The sequence below is a fragment of the Antechinus flavipes genome, chromosome 2, assembly GCF_016432865.1.
Source record: "Antechinus flavipes isolate AdamAnt ecotype Samford, QLD, Australia chromosome 2, AdamAnt_v2, whole genome shotgun sequence".
NCBI classification, from domain to species: domain Eukaryota; kingdom Metazoa; phylum Chordata; class Mammalia; order Dasyuromorphia; family Dasyuridae; genus Antechinus; species Antechinus flavipes.
This window is the reverse complement of record NC_067399.1, coordinates 38,867,091-38,887,970: the sequence shown is the minus strand read 5'-3', so window position 1 is coordinate 38,887,970 and position 20,880 is coordinate 38,867,091. Positions and strand designations below refer to the sequence as shown.

The following is a 20,880-nucleotide window of genomic DNA, read 5'->3' as shown; positions in this document are numbered from 1 at the left end:
GTGTGTGTGTGTGTGTGTGTGTGTGTGTGTGTGTGTGTGCTTAGAGAAGCGTCAAGGAGGGAAGTCCTGCTGCTGCAGGGAGACAATTCATAAGGAGATAAAGGTCTAGGGATGGAAAGAGGGATTGAACTCAAGCTGAGCTTCATTTACAGTATTTACAGACAGACCCAATGTGACAGGGGCTCCATCCATCCCCCTGCCCACCCCCACTCTAAGAGGGCATCTCTTCTTCCAAGGGAACGTTTTTGTCCTTCCCAAGGTGGCCAGACCTCAGAGGGATGTCTCCACATGGCACATTTGGGTTTAGGAAGGAGTGTGTGACCTAGGGATGCTGCATCAGTCAAGGAAAATGGATCCCAGGTGATTTCTGTCTCCCCGTGCACCATGCACGTTTGACCAGAGGAGAACCCGCTTCTCCCATCACCCCCAGGGTCTGAGGGGACTGCTGGAGGAGCTTCTGGTCCGATCCTTTCTCAGCCTGGAGGAGGCCCATGTCGGGCTCGGCTGGTAGCATCTGTCAAGGGGAGAATCCATGAGAAGAATACCTCATAGGACGCTTTAAGCTTTTCAAAGAACTTTCACTTCAGCAGAAGGAATGAAGGTCAGTGAAGAGCCTGAGGGTCTGATCTTGTCCCTCAGTCCAAACCCATGAAATAAGGTATAAGGGGAGCCCAAGAAGATGAATAGGGGAGCAAAACAGTACTCCTCTCCTCCTTGCCCTTCTTCTGGGAAGGACAGAGTAGGAGGGAGAGCTGGGGAAGTCACTAGGAGGAGGATCCGCGTCAGGGGAAGGAAGCAAGGATGGGCTGGGGATGTCTGCGTGAATGCCCAGGACCCCAAGGTAGCATCCCATAGAGTACAAAGCCGGGGGAAGTCAAATCGATACCCCATCGGAGCTGAATTCCCTTCTACCCCACTCCTGCCAAGGACCCATCTTTCCACAATCTCTTGCCTTCCCCTTCTCAGCATCTCTCCTTATTGGGGAGAAAGCCACAGTCCACAGTTTCTTTTCCTCCAAATTTGTCTCTTTTTTTAAAAATGGGATGATTTCCTTTCTCCAGGACTCCTATCTCATGTAAGGAGTCTTGGGGGACAGCTCGGCCTTCCCCAAGGTCATTGTGTCTTTCACGTTTCATTAAATTAACCACACAGGGAGTTGAAATGCTGGACTTGTGGTTATTTTTTCATGTAATAAATAAAGATTCCTTTGTGTGACTTCCTGGGGTCTGTCCCAGTCCGAATCCTCCTGCCGGCCGTACGGTCGCTCCCGCCGTCCCCATGGTAACTACAGGTGGTCAAAGGCCGAAGCGGTGGTGGGAGGCGCGTTCGCCCTTGAGGTGGAACTGTAATAATATGGGGAACCTGGACGAGTTAAAAGAAATAACAAGATGGCTGGTCAGAAGGGAGAATTTTACCAGAGCCTTCCCTGCATCTGCTGACCTTTAAGACAGCTGAAGTTAAACATTTACCGCCCCCCTCATATCTGATCATCAAAGATTAACTCCTCTCTCCTCTTATTTCCTCTTCTTCCCAGACCTCACCACTGAATTTCTGGCAAGGGTGGGAATGTTTCTCCTTTTTTCTTCTTTTGGCTTTTTTTTTTTTAAATAATTTTGAAGACCAAAGAAAGACCGAATCTGGAATTCAGAAGAACTAATAGATTAAGGATGAAAACACATCTGAATGTGACCATCAGTGGTCATCAAGGACCTTGAAGACAAGGCCCTAAGCAGGCGGAAGGATGCAGGACAAGAACAGAGACTAGGTTTGAGGGTCTCTCCCCAAGGATCCCACTGAATGCCGACATGGACAGCCCCGAAAAAAAGAGGAGGAATATTCCCATATGATGAGCCACTGAGAGAAGATGGCACAACTCATAGACCATCAAAGCTGGAAGAGATCACTAGACTCAACCTGCCATTTTGTAGATGAGTAAACTGACGCTCAGAGAAGTTGAATACCTTCTGACTCCTCCCAAGTTCAATGTTCTTTTCACCATGTTATCCTTCCGTTTGCAGCTTTTCTCAACATCCCCACCTTCCTTGACTAGCCAATCAACTATCTGCCCTCAAAGCCTTAAACTGAAGTGAAAAACCAGGAGGAATTGTGGAAACTGATCTAAGATTTTCTCAATCTCACTGCTTTCTGTGACTCTTAGAAGCCTAGTAGTAGGTGGGAATGGTGGAAAGGGGTGGGAAGAGGCAGAAGGGATAGACTAAGGCAGAACAACTCTTCTGCCTGAGAGGCTGGATGCACCTGAGTCTTAGGAGGGTCTGATAGAGTGAACCCATTAATAAGCCACAGATAGAAGGGCTTCAAGATGAGATTTCTTCACCTATGACCACATTCCAAAGCCCAGACCCCAGGGACAGTGTGACAGTGAAGCCCTCCCTCACACGGCACAATGAATCCCTCTGCTGCTGGGTTCAGCTGCCAGCAGAAGCAATCAAGATCTGGAAAGTGTTCTGCTGTTGCCCAATGAATCCAAGGGCCCAGGGCTAGGTCAGGAGGAAAGTAAGTCTGGAGCCCATGAAGAGCTTGATCTATATGGTCATGTGGGCATGAGGGCTCTGCCCCTTACTAGATTTACATTTTTATTCTCTTGGTTGTTTTGTACATACCAGCAAATAGAGGCTAGATTTGGGACCTCTCAGGTTAAGGAATTCCCAGATGAGGACATTCCCTCTACTGATGCAGATCTCCACCTTTTCTTCAACTTACAGTCTTAGAGAATTGTCATGGGCATGGGAGTTAACCTGTCCTGCCCAGGGCCACACAGCCAGGACTTGAATCCAAGCCTTTCTGGCTGCAAATCTAGCTCTCTAGCCTTTAAGAGGCATAGTGACCGGGGTCTGGACTCAAGGAGACCTGAATTCAAATCCAGTCTCAGATACTTCTTAGTCATGGGATCTGGGATAAGTAATTTAACTTCTGTTTGCCTCAGTTTCCTCATCTGTAAAAAGGGGGTTAAAAAGAGTACCTAATTCCCAGGGTTGTTAAGGAAATCAAATGAAATAATACTTGTAAAATGGCACATGTTGGCTCTCATTATTATTAAATTACACTGCCTATAAGTATATGTATATGCATGTATACAGATATGTATGTATTATATATAGAATATATACTAATAGATTATACACATGCAAATAAAGTATATATAAACATATATAGTATATTTTATTCATATATACTTTATAAACATACATATAAGTATAAACTTATTTACAAGTATAAAAACACTATATCAACTTATATAAAGTATATATAAACACAAATATATAATATACACACATATTCTATTGTATGATGTAGGTGTGTACACACTGCATACATACGTGTGTGTGGAGATCGATGCCTGCTGATTTCTAGATTTAGTGTCTCCTTCAGTGGAAAGGAAGCTCTGCAAAGCCTACCGCTAAGGTCTGGTTCCTCATTATCTCTCTGTCCCTAGTACCTCTCTCAATGTCCAGCACATAGTAGTTGATCGTTAAAAGTGTATTGGTTGATTAATGGATGCTTCTTCAAGGGAGGGACTCTGTCTCCTTCTCTTCAGCCCTTGGGTGCCACGACCATAGTTCGCGCCAACTGGAGGGAAATCCCAACGGCGAACAGCCTGCCCCTTCCCTGCCTCTCCCCTCTCTGCTCCCCCATCCCAGCATCTCTAAGGCAATCCCTGGCCCTCCCTGCCCGGGGAGGGGAGTGCTGGTTGGCCGGTCCCACGGATGGACACTTACTCAGCAGGCTGGAGTTGGGGAAGCGCCAGGCCTCGCTGTAGGAGGAGTAGGGGGAATGACCATAGGCGTTTCCAGAGTAGTCGCTTCCTGCTGGCATAAGACAGAAGAAGAAAGGCCTGTGAGGCATCTAGCTTGGGGGAGGGGGGATAGGGGAGGAAGGTCAACATGGCTGAGTTCTAGGGAACAGGGTAAGACTTTGAAGCCGACATCCCGAAAGGTGCCTTCCAGCTCAATCTAGGACCCGAGGATCCGGCGATCAAGTGCTAGACTTGGAGTCTGAAACTGGGATTCAGCTCTCATCTCAGATACTTGTTAGCGGTGTGAGCTCTCCGTTTCCTTGTATATAAAATGACCTCTAAGGTCTTTTCCAGCTCTAAATCTAATTTTTGGAACTTCCAGAGCAGAGAGGGCCGGAAGTTCTCTCTGGGAAGCTCAGAGAGGGAGAGAATGGGGAGGAAGGGGTTACCGGCCGCCTTAAAGGAGTCTCAGTTGCCTCAATTGTAAGATCGAGTTATGTCTAAGACCGCTCCATTGGAGCTCTCTTTGAGGATCTCTGTCAACCTTCCAAATTTAAAGTTTTCTAATGCAGCCTCGGACTGGTTTTCCCCAGGAGAGACGCACACTATGCCTGGGAGAATTGAGAAAGATTGAGGCTTGATTACAGCTCAAAAAAATGAGAGGAGTCAAACGATTTTTGAGCTAGAAGGGAAAGTTAGAAAACAAATAATCTAGCCCAACACACTCCACTCTCACATCCATTTCACAGCTGAGAGAACGGGGCTCAGAACAAACATATTCAGGACTAGAATACAAGTCTCTGGAGCCTCAGCGCCATGTAAAGCTGGAAAAGACTATGATCCAACCTTGTATTTTACAAATGAGGAAACTGAGGCACAGAGATATTAAATTACATGCTCAGGGTCCCACAGCTAGTAAGTGTCTGTGATAGGATTTGAAGCAGGTCTTCCAGATTCCAGGTTCATCACTCTATCCATTCCATCCTTCCCCCAAGCAGTAGCACCAAGTCTTAGACTATTCCCTGGATGCTCTGGCGTGCCTTGGATGGCTGTCTCAGAGTCCATCAGTGCAGGTGTACCTCACCAAGCAGACTGACTATAGGAGGATCTCACAGATCTGAAAAAGACCTTGGAGGTCATCTCATCTAACATATAGGAAACTGATCCCAAGAGGAGCCTTAGGGGCCATCTAGTTCAGCCCCACCGTTTTATCAATGAGGAAACTAAGGCCTGAATATATGGGGTTTTCATTCTAATCCTCTCCCCAAGTTTTAAATCCACCACAAAGGAAGAGAGGGCAGAGATAAAAGAGACAGATGGAATCATGACCAAACCACAACTAGAAGCCATATTAGAAATCATCTGGTACAAGACCTATTCATTTCACAGATGAGAAAATGGAGGCCCAGGGAAGTTAAATGATTTGCCAGAAGTGAAATAAAGGTAAGCAGTAGGGCAGGAGCCCAAGGCAGTAGTCTTGGCCCTGACCCAGAAGCAGACTTCATTCACATGGTAGCCAAGGTAAATGATGGCTCAAATGCTATAATGGAGAATAGGAGCCCTGGGAAAGGTCTGTGTGCTGTGAGATTCTTCAGCTAACACGAGGAAGGTCCAGAATTCCTTGATTTGTGGAATTCCCTATTGCATATCATTTTTCCATCGATGCAGACCAGCTGCTTACTTGTAATTTGTAGCCTTAGAAAGCTTGCCCAATACACTAGTACAGCACCATGGAGAGCGCACTACTGAGACCCTTCCTTCAAAGCCTACATTTGATGTTTGATGTGATCTTAGATAAAACAATTGATTCCTCTGCCTCAATTTACTCATCTGGGATGAAATGGGATGGAAGGACAGAAGAGTCAGCCTCCAAGGGCCCTTCCAGTCTTAATTCTATAAATTCACATGACTTAAGGCTGTGAGCAATCAGAGAAGGATCTGAATCTGGAGCTCATAACAAGGTCAACTCTCCATTACCAATTCTACTCTCATTCTCAAGCGAACAAATACACCTAGTTTCTCACACAGATGGGTGTATAGTGGATACCTGGCCCTCAAGATTAAATCTTTCTAGCTGTGTGACTGGGTAAGTCACTTCGCCATGCTCTGCCTCAGTTTCCTTATCTGTAAAATCAAGATAATTGCACTATCCCTAAAGGAGATAAATGGTAAAGTATTTAGCACCATACCTGGCATATAATAGGTGCTTAATAAATGCTTGTTCCCTCTCTCTGCCTCAGGAGATTTTTTTGGTAAAAAATCTGAACTTTGAACTCAGTCGAATTATTTGGAAGAAGAATGGGCCCCATTATATTATAGCCAAAGTCTTTGTTTTGTGGAAAGATCCTTTAACCAACCAGCCCACATTTAGGTCTGATTGAATTTCCCAGTTTGCACACTGGACAAAGAAGAGAGGTATTACAGTGAGTTGAACTGAGTCAGAAGACCTGAGTTCCAGTCTCAGTTTTATCACTTGTTGCTGTGTGACCTTAGGCAATTCACCCTCTGAGCTCAGATTTCTTTATCTGGACATGAGGAAGTTAGTCTAGGTAGTCTCTGAAGTCCCTTCCAGCTCTAGAACTTTGCAGCAATGGTTTGTCAGGGGCCCATTGGTTCCAAACATCAGTCTGTTGGATAAGGTATAGATGGGCCACACCTAGAATGGTCTGGACACAGCACAGAGTATGATGAGTTTACAGCCACTGAGAGTAGGGACTGCTTCCTTCTTTGTCATTGTAAACCCAGCTCCCAGAATAGTACCTGACACACAGTAGGCACTTATTATAGGAACTGCTTCTTTGACTTTGTAAACCCAGTTCCTAACATAGTGTTTGGCACACAGTTGGCACTTAATCAATATATGTACTTTTTATGGCCCACCTAGACTTAGCTCCTAACTCAGTATTTGGCATACAATTGGCACTTAATCAGTATATGTATTTTTTATGGTCCATCTAGATCTAGCTCCTCACTCAGTATTTGGCACACAGTAGGCACTTAATGTAGAAACTGTTTCCTTCTTTGTGTAAAATCAGCTCCTAGAACAGTACCTGGCACACAGTAGGCACTTAATCAATGTAAGGACTGCTTCCTTCTTTGTCTTTTTAAACTCAGCTCCTAGCATCATGCTTAGCACACAGTAGGCACTTAATAAATCCATGTTGATTGGTTACCTCTTTTCAGTTTTTTTAAACTCCTGCACTTGTAGTGCAAGGCACCTTGGGGGTCTTATGCAAAGAAAGGTTCTTCCCTTATGGCTTCTCTCACCAGGTTCGAGGTCAGAGCCCTGACTACCATCCTGGGATAATACGAGCCGATAACTCACCCACTTAGCCCCAGGTGCCCCCCACCTTTTCCCTTTGCCTAGGCCTGAGGAGTGATTCATAATTAAGAGAAAAACACTATGCTTCCTCCTTCCTTCCTCCTCCTCCTCCTTCGCCTTCTCCAAGCGAGCTGCAGAGGAGTGGGGGAGTGAGAAGCAGGGGGAGTCGACTGGAGCCCTGGATTGTGATTGAGAGGCCCCATTATCCACACTCTTAAAAAAAATAACCGAATCTTTTCCTTTTTTATCTTGACCAATCTCATTTCACGCTCCAGGAGAGGAAGGGAGGGAGGGAGGGAGGCCTGGGCCAGGAGGGAGAGAGGAGTCAGTATTCTGTATTTTCAACGGTGCATTAACCACATCGCCACGGTAACCAAGCAGCAACAAGTGCCAGCTCAGCAGGTTCCCAGGGAGAGTGCAACCTCCTTCCCTCCTTTCCACTCCCTCCTCCCTCCCTGCCTCTCCTCGTCCCTTCTCTCTGTGTCTTGTCTCTCTCTGTCTCTCTGTCTGCCGCTAGTTTCTGTGTCTCTGTCATTCTGTCTTTCTGTATTTCTCTCTGCCTCTGTCTTTATCTCTTTGTCTCCATCTTTCTCTCTCTATTTCTAGCTCTCTCTCATTCTTCTCTCCCTCCTCCTTCATTCTCTCCCTCCCTCTCTTACTCTCCTTCCCTCCATCTCTCTCTCTATGTCTCTCTCTGTCTCTCTCTCTCTGTCCTTGTCTCTCTCTCTCTCCTCTCTCTGTCTCCATTTCTCTCTGTCTCTGTCTCTCTGTGTCTCTGTCTCTGTTTCTTTCTCTCACTCTCTCAGCACAGGACACTAAAAGGCAGGCAGCCAGCAAAAAATTAACTCCTATCTAGAGAGGGATGGAGGGAGGGAGCGGGGAGCAGGTTAATGAGCAATGCTTTTGGAGGTGGGAGTCAGGGGAGCCAACACTGTGCTGTGCTGGGAGCTGATATGCAGCCTTAGGAGACCTACACCTCTCCTCTCTCTCTCTCTCTCTCTCTCTCTCTCTCTCTCTCTCTCTCTCTCTCTCTCTCTCTCCCCTTCTGTCTCCTTCTGTCTCTGTCTCTCTCCCCTCTCCCTTCCTTCCTTCCCTCTCCTCCTCCTCCTCCCCTCTCCTCTCTCTTCTCTTTCCCTTTTCACATAAAGCAGTTCCATTTCCCTCCCTGGTGCCGAGAAGCAAGAGAACACTTTTCAGCCTGACAGATGCCCATCTATTTCTAACAGGGTTTAGAGCAGAGGCCAGAGAGCTCTCTCCATCACTGCTTTCTGACAGAGCCATGGGGTGGGGGGGGGGCGGCACTGCAGCCAGCTAGGCATCCTCTTCCAGTTTTGCTTCCTGTCTGAGAACCAGACTCTCACCAGGACAAAAGGAGGCAAACAGGGGGCACCTCCCATAATGATCCCTCCCACACCTTCAGACTCCAAAATAAGTGGCGATCACGCTCCTTGAAGAACACCCATCAGAAGGAGACAAGATGAAGGGATTTTTATAATTTATATGTAAAAATCTACAAGGAACCTTGGAGATCATCTAGTCATAGAAACATAGATCTTGAGCTAGAAGGGACCATAGAGGTCCTAATTCAACACCCTAATTCTACAGATAAGTAAACTGAGGCCCAGAAGTGTTAGGTTAGTTACAGGAGTAGCACATAGGAGAGATGAGATCCACGTAAGCATGGATCCAGAGCAAAGATATAAAGACCCTGGGATCATCTTGAAGTTATAGATTTTAAGCTAAAAGGGGTCTTAGAGATCATTTGTTCATTTAATCATAGATTTACAACTGGAGTCAGAGAACATCCCTCCTTTTAACAGATATGGAAACTGAGTTGGAGACAGAGAAATGAAAGAACTTCCCCAGGTTCACAGAGAGCATAAAAAGCAGGACCAAGAGTCACACTAATGTTCTCTAATTGTAAATCCATCTTTTCTGCCACTGTGCCATACTGATCTGATTCCCCCATGCACCCCCAATTCTAAACTCAGCATCCCTTCCACTGCACCAAGGTTGGTCCCCTTATGCACAAGGAAAGCCAAATGTCTACTGCCAACAAGTGCAAGTTAGCTATTGGGAGATGCCGGGGCTGATAGGTAAAGATAGGATGTCCCAGCTCCTTCCATGTTGCCGGATCCCAACTGGGATTTGGCAATACTTGGAAAGGAAAGGACAAAACGCTCTGGGAACTAAAACTGGCCAAAGAGAAAAAGCTGGGGCAGCAGGAAAGGAAAAAAAGAAAAACCTTCCAAAGGAGAGGAATTCTGGGACTGCCCTTCAGTGCCCACTGATACCTCAGAGCTAAGGGAACTCTCTCTACTCCCAACATTCACCTTTTCATCATAGAATCCCTTCCCTCATAATCTGCGCACCCTGGTCCCCAGTCATTCTCCCTACCTGCCACCATGCCGGCAATGGCAGAAGAGGCGTAACTGCCCTGGCCACTGGTGGGGATGTGGGGTGGGTATCCGGGCAGCGTAGGTCCCACCATCTCCCGCCCTGGAAGAAAAAGGAAAGAAGAAATCACCATCAACTGGGGATTCAACCTTTGCCACCTCCTTCTCTGGAGGAATCTAGAGCCGTTTCTCCTGTGAGTTATTCCTGTCTCAAATACCGTTCCCCCATAGTCCTCTCTAAATCCCATTCATCTTGGGTTATTCCTATCTCAAATGCTACTCTCCCATAGTCCTCTCTAAATCCCATTCATCTTGGGTTATTCCTATCTCAAATGCTACTCTCCCATAGTCCTCTCTAAATCCCTTTCGTGTTGCTTCCTCCACAGAGCCTGCCCTGACTGCTCCTATCCTCACTGATGTCTCTCTGCTCCAAACTGGTCCATTTCATGAACTGGGCAATCATCATTTGGCAACTGCTTTTATATTATTGTCTAATAACATCATGAGCATTGGCGTAATTACATCAATGAAATTGCAAAATCCTGGAGGGCAGAAGCTTCCTTCTCCCTCATAGTGTCCAACATGATGCCATTCATACAATAAATCCTCAATCAATCAACAAATAGTGATGAAGTAATTGATATGTGTCAGGAACTATGCTAGATTATAGAAATAAAAAGACAAAAATCTAGCACAGAACCTGGCATGAATCTAATAAGTGCTTAATAAATGCACCATTGCTTTTGATTGATTCAAGCACATTTAAAAATAGAAACAAATTGATTGGAAATGGGGGATGCTAGTAGTTGGGGAAGGGGGTGACAGGAAAGTCTTCATGTAGAGAGTAATACTTAAGCTGAGTTTTGAAGGAAACAAGGGACTTTGAGAAGCAGAGAGGAGAGAGTCAATTCCAGGCACAGGCCATGTCGGTAACCCTAAGCTCATGGACTCCCAGGTCTCTAGACCGAGCTGTAGATCCCTTGAGGCAGGCAGAAGCAGATAGTGGCTTGGTGAGGTAAGAATGGACCTCAGAATCTGGCTGGTACCCCCAGTCTGCAGTCCACTGTCACCCACTGTCATGGGGAGTTTGGAATTTATGGATACTCAGAGTATCCTGTAATCCTGTGTCCCAATGGAACTATCTCAACACCAGGAAATACACACTTGTTTCTGAGCCACTGGAAAGTAAACTTTATAAACAATGAAAGGTGAGAGCTATAATTTATTATTATTATTATTATTATTATTTTAATTACAGAGATCTCCCTAGATTTTGTGACTACTGGTCTTTCCAAAAAGATACAGTATTGGTCAGTATCCCTGGGTCTCCTGTATTATAAAGCTTGTTTTTTTTAAGTCTCTACCCGCTATGCATTGCCCATAATCCATCCCAGTTTCCAAGTTTTCCTTCCTTTCTTCATCCCCTGACCATCTCTCACTTTCCTCCCCTATCCAGGTCCTACTCCCCTATCTCTAGCTTTCCAGCACCAGTGGGGCCATTCATGCCCTCCAACTCCTCCAAGGATGAGCATCTTGCTTCTACTCTAAACGTTTCCAAGTCCCTGAGTGTTCTCCAGCACTTTAACTTACCTTGACCATCCCCTGGGAGCGGCTGCCTCAGTAGCAGTCTCCCTCCCACCATCTGCCTCTGGGGACCCTTGGGAAAACATTCTCTCCATGGGTGGCTGATCACACAGGGTACTGCCCATGAAAGCAGATAAGCCGTTTCTCCTCTCTTTGCCTAATCTGAAGTCTCCATATAAACCATTCTCTTGCCCTAAAGCCTTTTGGGAACTAGATACTGTATCGTACCAGTGTATGATGGGAACTGAAATGAGGCAGTTCGTGTTTACACAACACATTGAAGTTTTACTAAGGGAGGAAGCATACTACCAACAGGGAACCTCTCTAGGCTCAGTTTCCTTGGCTATAAAATGGGAGTGTTGAGTTAGAGAACCAACATAGTCATTAAATAGAATACTGGGCTAGGAGTCAAGAAGACCTGAGTACAGATTCCATCTCGTATACTTGCTAGCTGTGTGACCTTGGACAAATCACTTCCCTGAGCTTCAGTTTCTCCAGAGGTTGGATTCAATGGCCTGTAAGGTCCCTTCTAGCTTTAAATCTATGGGGCCCCATCTAGGACTTAGCAGTTATATCCTAGGAAGTGACCTGAGGCTGAATAAATTTCTATGACCAGTCCAGGGGCTCAAAGATAATAAACATCAGAGTTAGGATTGATTCTACGACTTTTTAATCCCACTCACCTGACCCATTCACTCTATCAGGCTCCTTAAGTGGTATTATCCCCATTTTACAGCAAAGAACACTGAGGCTCAGAAAGGTTGTGATTTTTTTTTCACACTCTCCTAGGTAGCAGGTGCCCACTTTAACCCAAGTGTTCTCATTCTAAGTGATGGGGGATGGAGGAAGACAGATCCTTTGGAGTCCTCAATCCTGGGTCACTGCACACTGTTCTGCCTCAATGAAGCCCAGAGAAACAGTATTTCTTGTGATATCTCGGGCATGGACCCACAATGCCCCTTAATGCCTCAAAGGCTCAGTCTCCTCCCCCATAAAAAGGTGATAATGTTCCTATTCTGGCTCACCCTTTCTAAGTGCTCTTTATAAGTGAAAAAGCATTAAACAGACTGTTGTTGCGGCTGCTTATTGTTTATACATGGTCTCCCGTCTCCAGCTCAGCCAAGTTCAAATTCAGGGAAATTCAGGGAAATGTGCTGCAAGCCAGACCTCGTTTGGAACAGTGAAGCCATTTTTCTAAAGAGATGGCCTGGAAATTAAGTTCTTGTAACGCAAATCCAATTATAAATGCATTATTTGGCCTGCAACTTTAGATCTGTGGATGGCAGGTTTGCTTGCAACAGAGGCAATCTGTCATCGAAACTGGACCCAAGCAGGAGCCTTTAGGTAGGCTCTTATTCACAGCACACAATGGTACTCATGGAAAGACATCAGAACTGGAAACTCTGCCAAGAAACTGAGTTTAGGTCAGGGTAGTGAAAAGAGTTAGACCTGGAGTAAGAGACTGCTGGGGTCCAATTCCAGCTCTGACATTTATTACCTGTAGGACTTTGGGCAAATTCCAAGACTCAGTTTCCCCATTTGTAAATCTTAGAAAAGGATACTGATACTCTATGTACCTTGCTTAGGTTTGTTAAATGGAAAATAATATATTATAAACGCTCAAGTGCTATGTAATTATTACCTACTTCACTTGGTAGTTTTGAAGTTTTGAAGATGAAATGAAATAATGTAAATAAAATTTATCTCGTATAGTATAATAGAAATACAAGGATTTTTTTTTGGTTTTATTTTGTTTTGTTTGTGAGCTGAGCTTGTGTTTTATTGGAATAAAGAACTTCCCAATTTACCAATGTATATTAGCATCTGATCTGCAAGATAGAGACTTAAAAGGGAAGTGACTTATCCAGAGTCATAGTCGATCTAAGTTAGAAATGGACTTGAACCCAGATCTTCGAGACCCCAAGGTTGGTCTCTAGCTGTTATACCACATGGCCTTTAAATGCACAGTATTATTATCATTCGTACCACCATCGTTGTCATTAGGGTATGTTTTGAGAAAAATGGATAACGTGCCCCAAATGTAAATTTGGCTGGAAAACTCAGATTTTTTTTCTCTAAATGAACTGCAAAGCTAAACACAGAGATTCTTCTGGCTAAAGCACCAGAAGGAAGGAATAGAAGAGAATTACTAATGAGACAAAAATGAGTCTAAAACTGAGGAATATATATTTGCAGACTGGGGAAGGAAGTACAGGTGGATGTGCTGGGGAGGAGGAAGTGGTAATGGGAGAAGGGAGTGACTTGGAAAAAATACCGAATAAGGCCTCAAGAGAGCTGGCTTCCTAACCCTAGTTCCACCATTTAGCTGGTTTTTAGAGAGACGATGGATGAGCCTCAGTTTCTGCATCTGTAACATGAAGGGGATGGGATTAGCTGAATCCTAAAATCCCCTCCGACTCTGAGGTATTATTATTCTGTCACCTCCTTCAATCTGACACCCTTCATTAACTTTAATGTCCTCTTTCCTCATCATTCACGTCATCAGCATCCTCACCAACCACTGCCCCACCTCTAACTAACCTTGCCTATCTATAGCTCAAGATTTCAGTCTGCATTTTCCCCTTCGGGTCACAATTGGTGTTTCATCCATTCAGTGCACACTTCAGGACAGTTGGTTCTTCCAAAAATAAAAAAATGAATTCATTAGCTTTACTTCCTTGCAGATCAGGGCACTCCCTGTGTTTCTCCCTTCTTACCTCATCTACTTCTACCCTCTCATTTTACAGATGAAGAAACTGAGCTCCAGAGAGATGGGGCAGACTCTATATGTTTCTCTGAGTTTGGGGTCCCCTTAGTAAAGACAGGAATTCTTAGTTTGGAAGTACTGAAAAAGATGCTTTGTTCCCCGATTCTTTTTCTCATGCAACAACAAAATGTTTTTTTTTTTTTATCCTTTCTCCCTTGTCAATCTCATATAGAATTTTCAGAGTATAGATTTAGAAGTGGATGCTACAGTAGAGATTATCAAGCCTAATGTTCCCATTTTACAAATATGGAAACTGAGGCCCAAAGTCACTTCCAATAAGTGAAGAATCAGGATTTGAATTCAGGGTCTTTTAGGTTGAATTCTATACTATACAAAGCTTTTTACCCATTATACTATATACTAATATACAGTATATGTATATATTATACATATTTTTCTCCCAAGGAAAGTAAAGCCCTTAATAGCTTCCCACATCTTTCTTATCATAAATACATATATATATGCATGTGTATTTGTCTATATATGTGTACATATGTATACATATACATATGTATGGGTATGTATGAGTATACACATGTATGCGTGTGTATGTATGTATGTGTGTGTATGTATGTACATCCTCTACATTCAAATCCATGTCATCTCTCTCCTCTGGAAGGGGTTAACAGACATGGAGCCAACTTGTGATTATTGGTGGATTGGAGGATTGCCACGATCAACCAAGCCAACTCACCACATACTGCCTGAAATGATTGGGAGGTATCCAACAGAGAGAAGTCAAGGGGTATGATTGATTTAAACACTTCCCTCTGCCCTCTTTGATGGATGCCCTCTAAGCACCTTCTTTAGCTTTCTCCAGGGGAAATGGAAACTTACTGGGAAAGTAAAAAATCTGTCTGATGAGATAACATTTCACGGAGATGAAGGAAGAAGATAGCTGACTACCACCGAGCCTCTCCCACCATCCAGCTCTTTTGCCTGGCAGTATCTCCCTCACACTTCCTCAGAGCCCCCACTTGTTTGCAATGGGTGGTTCTATGTCCTGTAAGTACTTCACACTGTTATCTGAACATCTCTCACTTCTCAGAGAAGAGATTGGGCCTTCCCAGAAGTTTTTGCATTTTGAAAGACCAAAGACAAAGAAATGAATTTCTGATGGTGGAATGAAAGCACCAGAAAGTTGAGTTTGGACAACAATTAGTCATAGGTGTTGCAAAAAGGGGAGGCAGATAAAATTAAAGCTTCAGATTTGGGTTTGAGAGATCTGGACTCAAACTCCCTTCTATTACTATATTATATTTATATATGTAAATAGGCTTTGATTATATTACTTGACATCTCTGGGCCTCAAGGCAAACTAGGTAATCCTGGAGTCAGGAGGACCTGAATTCAAATTCAGCCTCAGATACTTATTAGCCACGTGACCCTGGCTAATCATTTTACATCTCAGTTTCCTCAACTGCAAAATGGGGATAATATATCTACTTTGCTGAGTTGCTGTGAGATCAAATAGAATAGTATTTATAATGTGCTTAGAACAGCTCCTAATACATAGTAGGAGCTTTATAAATACTCTTTCCCCTACCCCCATCCCCAGTTTCCTTATGTAGAAAAAGATAGAGTAATATTAGATCAAGGATTCTTAACCTTTCTGGTGTCATGGATCCCTCTGGCAGGTTGGTGAAGTCTATGAACCCCTTCTCAGACTTCTATTTTTGAATGTGTAAAATGAAATGGATAAGGTTACAGTAGAAGATGATTATGATGAAATATAGCCGTCAAAATATTTTTTAAAAACATATCTACTGACTCCAATCTAAGAATCCTTGAAATAAATCATCTTCAAGGCCTTCTGTGTTCTGCATTCTATGATCTTGTCATATTTGAGAGCATCTCTAAGAGTCTAGCATTTCTTATTCAAAAAATTTTCCCCCACAGGATCTTTTGTCCAATAACCTTCACAGCACATCCTAAGCTCTGCCCTCCTTTAAAGGGCACAACCATCACAACTGAAAAGATAATCCCAGAATCCTCTTCCCCCAACTCGCTGTCAATATTTGAAGGAAAACTATTTGCTGCTTTACAGTTCTTAATCTATTGTGACTCATCACTTGGGCTAGTACAATGCAATCCTAGGCTACGCTATTATATATGCAAACAGAATCATCCGCCCATTGGACCATATCATGTTTCTTATCAGAAGGACATTTCTCCACTCCCCATTACACCAGCCCATTCCCTCCTAGTTTCCAGAGTTTTGCTTTTCTCTTAGATTCTCTTCCTTGTCTGATGTACACTAAATAACCTCTGTTAACTTCATCCACTTTTTCAACGTCCTCCTTTACTTCCACCGTCCCACTTCACACTGAACCATTACATTTCTTCCAAAAAGCCTTCAACACGGCATCGGGAAGAGAACGACGGTTCCAGTTGCCAAGCAGGCAATAAACAAGAAAGGCACCAGGGACAGATGTTCATCCTGAGACTATTTGGAAAAACATGATTTACAGTGTCAACAACTGTGAGCTTACCCAGCTGTTTATGCTGCTGGGTTGTCTGCAGAGATTCCTTTCTCATGGAGACCTAAATGGGGCCAGCCCTCTGTGTGATGGCTAGAAATCTGGGCCAGCCCCATCCCCTACCCTCCTTTCTGCCCTCCGTTCTACTGTTAATGAATTGTCCCTCATATTAGAACTGCTCTCCCACTCCTCCTAAATTACTTTCCTATCTTACATTTAGCTATAAGTGTACCTGGCAGCAGGTGACACAGTGGATGGAGTGTCAGGCCCGTAGTCCGAAAGACTGCTCTTCATGAGTTCAAATCTGACCTTAGACATTTATTAGCTGTGTGACCCTGGGCAAATCACTTGAACTCGTTTACTTCAGTTTCCTCATATGTAAAATGAGTTGGAGAAGAAAAGAGTGAATTGTTCTAATCTCTCTGACAAGAAAATCTCAAGTGTGATCACAAAGGATCAGTTACAACTTTAAATAAAAGACTGAACAACAACAAAAATAAATAAATATAGCTGTTTACTTCATCGTTCTCTGCCCCCACCCACACTGTTTCATTTTACCTTCATATGCTCAAAGGCAGCCAGCTGGTGTAGTGAATAGAACACTGGATCAGGAGCAGACCCAGTCTGCCTCAGTTTTTTCAACATAAAATGGGGATAATAATTTCCTACTTCCAAGGTTTCTTGCGAGGATTAATATTTGTAAAGCATGTGGCACAACCTAATAAATTCTTGTGCCTAATAAATACTTGTTCCTTTCCCTTCTCTCACTGTCTGGTACTGCCGGGTACATAATAAATGCTTAATAAGTTTGTATTAAGTGGGAGGGATAAGTCTGGTCAAGGTCCCTGCCTCCAATTTCCATGCCCAAAGATGTTCCAGTGAACGTGATTACACCCAAACCAGAAGCGAGCATCGCTCAGCCCCTAGATTTCCTAGTCCGTGCCCTTCACTATCTCCTGCAGACTTTGGCGGAAGGATTAGTTGGGCTGCCAGACTCTGAAATCAGGCCTGCCAGACGCCTCTTTCTTCCTTAAGCCCTTCAAAGTGCTTTCCTTCCATGTCACACCTAACTTGACCTGGTGGGAGTCATGGAGATGGGGCAGAGGTGGAGAGAGAAGGGGAGAGAAAGTAAGAGGAGTGAGACAGACAGAGACGGATAGATGGAGAGATAGACAGACAGAAAGATAGATACAGTCAGACAGAGAGACAAAGACAGAGACAAAGAGAGAAGAAGAGAGGGAGACAGAGACAGAGACAGAGACAGAGACAAAGACAGAGACAGAGAGGAGGAGGAGAAACCGAGCAAGGAAGGAGAGCAGGAAAGAGGGATCAAGGTAAAAGACTTCCACAGGGGATAGTGGTTGACTGATAACCCTATGGCCCCTCCCACGATGCCCTGCATAAGCCCCCCAGGACCTCCCTGTCCGTACCTGCAAGGAGGGCCTGGCCCGTGAACTGCCCATACACGGAGGCAGCATGGGGAAAAGCATTGAAGGATGGGACCGAGGCACCAGCTGGGGCCCCTGAGCCGACTTGCTGCAGATCCAAAAAGGCCGAGCTAGATAAAGAGGAAGGGGTGGAGCTAGAACTGGACCCATCGGGGGTTTCCTGCTTTATGGCGAAGGGTGAATGAGGATCTGCCGAAGGGAGGGAGACAAACAATGAGAGAGGGGTGTGAGATGACGGGATGACAAGCATGCGCAAAACCAAAATATGAGATGCAAAGGGGACAGGATGTGTGCGTGGGGGGGCCAGGGAGGAGGGCAGACCTGGGGCTCCTCCTCTCTCGGAGTCAGGGGGCCTCAGCATCCCGGAAAAGGCAAGGCCATCCCCCTGTCCCTCCTGCTCTGGGCCCCCCTGGGGGGGATGAGATGGGTACCATGAAAGGGGACAAGACAAAAACTGGGTCTGCTTCAGCACTATAATGATCCTCCAGGTTCAGGACCACGGGTTAGAAATAACTTTCTAAACAGCGTCCAGCAGCCCTTATTCTTTACTGTGTCGGGAGGAGGAGACGAGCCATGGAGTGTGACTGGCTGCACCCCTCTGGCTGAGCCACGGCTACCCTGTCTGTCTGACACCTCTCTTGCACAGCCCTGGGAACCCTCACGGATCCTCCTCCTGCCTAACCCGCCTCCTTCTCCTGCAGCTGTGCCCCAGCACAATCCCAGCCCCCATACCTGCCACCACGGGGTACGTCTGGTGAGCCGAGAGGTTGCGGCCAAGCGGTGTGTTGGAAGGGGTCAGCGTGGCCTTCCCGTCGTCCATGGCACTATTGAGCAGGGGTAGAGGATAGAGACCCTGGAGAGCAACAAAAAAAAAGGCCATTCATCGAGAGCCCTGAAGTTATCAGAACCAGAGCAGCAGGATGACGTCTAGAAGTCAATCCTGAGATTCTAGACTTATCAACAGTCATCTCCCACTCCCTCCCTCCCCCCAGTGCCCATAAGGCTTCCCTTCCTCACCTCCACCTTGCAGAAAATGTAGTTTTCTTCAAATCACAGTTTAAACCCCAACAACAGACTTGCCCCATTTTCTCCTCAACTTCAGAAATTGTTTTGTATTTACCTGGACTATATTTTGTATATATTTTATCTATATCACCTCTCTCCCCTTCCTCAGATTACCATAAGTTTCTCTGACTCTTTCATTTTTGTCTTTACACACACGGCAGCCCCAGCTTAATGCCTGATTTTATATATATATATTTATTTTTAGATTATATTTATATTATATATTTATTTTTATATAAGACTGTAATTTCCACTAACAATCTGTCCCTCATATGAAAAATAAAACCCTGATCAGAAGCATACATAGTCCAACAAAGCAAATTCCCATATTGGTCATGCCCAAAAGAGAATTTGAAGTCTGTGCCTTTGTGGCAGAAGGCATTTCCTCTTCAGTCTCCTGGACTCAGAGTTAATCCTTGCACTGCAAGGATTTTTTAAATGCCTTTTTAATTTTAAAGTCTTTCAAAATAGTTTTCTCTATCCTGTTTTTGTTATTGCATAAATTATTCTCCTAGGTCAACCATAACAGGTGCTTAATGTTGAATTTCATTGAATTTCGATGAAAATCTATGAATGTGGCTTTTTGAGTTCTTCAGATTCTTTTTATTCTACAAACAAGGCATTATCTCTTTTTCAAATGGGGAAACTGAGGCACAAAACAATTCAATGCTACTTTGCTGATGTCACAAAGTCAGGAAAGGTCATCTTTACCACTCAAATCCTGATCTGACTCAAAGACCAGCAATCTTTCCATCCCACTGTATCGCCCCTTAATCAATTCTATGACTAATTTTCCCTATCACTTATATCTCTTCTTATAACTTCCTCAGATAGTCTTCTCTCCTCAAGTAGAAAAAAAACAAACTTTTAGACTTTACTTTTCCCTTTTCTAATTGTCTTCTCCAGACCCTAGCTTCATAGCTCCAATATGCTTCCTAATTGTTAGTCTGGCTGGGGGTAAGGGATGGGTCACAGCTTGTCTTTTCAGAAACTCAAAAATTAATCTTAATTTCTTTTGGTGATTTTCAATATAAGAAGCAAATTTGAAGTGCTGACCACTCGGACAATTCTAATTCTACTTCTCTCTCCCATCCCAGGATCCCAGAGAGTACAAAAGTGGTGTAGGATTCAGGGATTTACTTAGAGCTAAATGTTTCCCAAGAATCCATCCATTGACAATACCCTCGGAATCTGGAGTGGTTCTAAGATCAGTCTAGCAGGGGTCCTCAAACTTTTTAAATAGGGGGCCAGTTCACTGTCCCTCTGACTGTTGGAGGGCCAGACTACAGTAAAAACAAAACCTTTGTTTTGTGGGCCTTTAAAGAAAGAAACTTCATAGATCTGAGTGAGGGGGATAAACGTCCTCAGCTGCCGCATCTGGCCCACGGGCCGTAGTTTGAGGACCCCGAGTCTATAGGCTTAGGTTTCTCCCAATGTCCTGAAGCCAGTTGGATTAATGAGCCAAACATGGAAAGGATCAAATCTCAGGGACAGCCCTCAAACTTTATTTTTTTCTCAAGGTCTTGAGGTTGCCCATATGTGGGGGCAGCTCAGGTAAAGGATCAACTGAGGTTACAGAGTAGATGAGTGCTAGAATTGGAATCAGAAGACCTACATTTGAATCCTGTCTCAGACATTTACTGTGTGATCCTAAGCAAGTGCCTCAATTTAAATCTCTCTGTGCCTCAATTTCATCATCTGTAAAATGAGATAATTGGATTCAGTGACCTCTCAGATCCCTCTCAGCTTTAAATTTATTATCTTATGATGTACTTTATCTCCCCCTCCCCCCGGAAGCTCATCCTCTCTGTTTGGACACAGAGAAAGAGACAAAGTTTTCTGAGGCATGTGACTTGTTGTGGGATTTCCAGAATAAGTCAAAGGATTACAGTGTTGGCAAGGATTTAAGAGGGAATAAAGTCCAACTGCCCCATTAACTTAGAAGGAGATTTTCTAAAGTGAACCTTGAAGAATTCACTCTAAGAAAAAGGAAAGGAAAGGAAAGGAAAGGAAAAAAAGGAAAGGAAAGGAAAGGAAAGAAAGGAAAGGAAAGGAAAGGAAAGG

At 44.3% G+C, this 20,880-nt stretch overlaps 1 protein-coding gene across 7 annotated transcripts in view; it reads right to left on the bottom strand.

Annotated features, from left to right (window-relative positions):
- Nucleotides 1–1,156: 1,156 nt before the first annotated feature.
- PAX8 (paired box 8) overlaps nucleotides 1,157–20,880 on the bottom strand; it is a 79,713-nt gene continuing 59,989 nt past the window's right edge. For 3 of the 7 annotated variants that reach the window (XM_051974506.1, XM_051974504.1, XM_051974502.1), the window contains exons 8-12: nucleotides 18,484–18,604; nucleotides 17,734–17,940; nucleotides 9,474–9,575; nucleotides 3,738–3,827; nucleotides 1,157–1,362 (exon numbers count right to left, since the gene is read on the bottom strand). In XM_051974506.1, the coding sequence (XP_051830466.1) occupies nucleotides 1,286–1,362; nucleotides 3,738–3,827; nucleotides 9,474–9,575; nucleotides 17,734–17,940; nucleotides 18,484–18,604 (597 nt within the window). In that variant the 3' untranslated portion in view covers nucleotides 1,157–1,285. The remainder of the gene's footprint in view (nucleotides 1,363–3,737; nucleotides 3,828–9,473; nucleotides 9,576–17,733; nucleotides 17,941–18,483; nucleotides 18,605–20,880) is intronic. The other 4 variants (XM_051974503.1, XM_051974505.1, XM_051974507.1 and 1 more) reach the window with 3 other exon arrangements.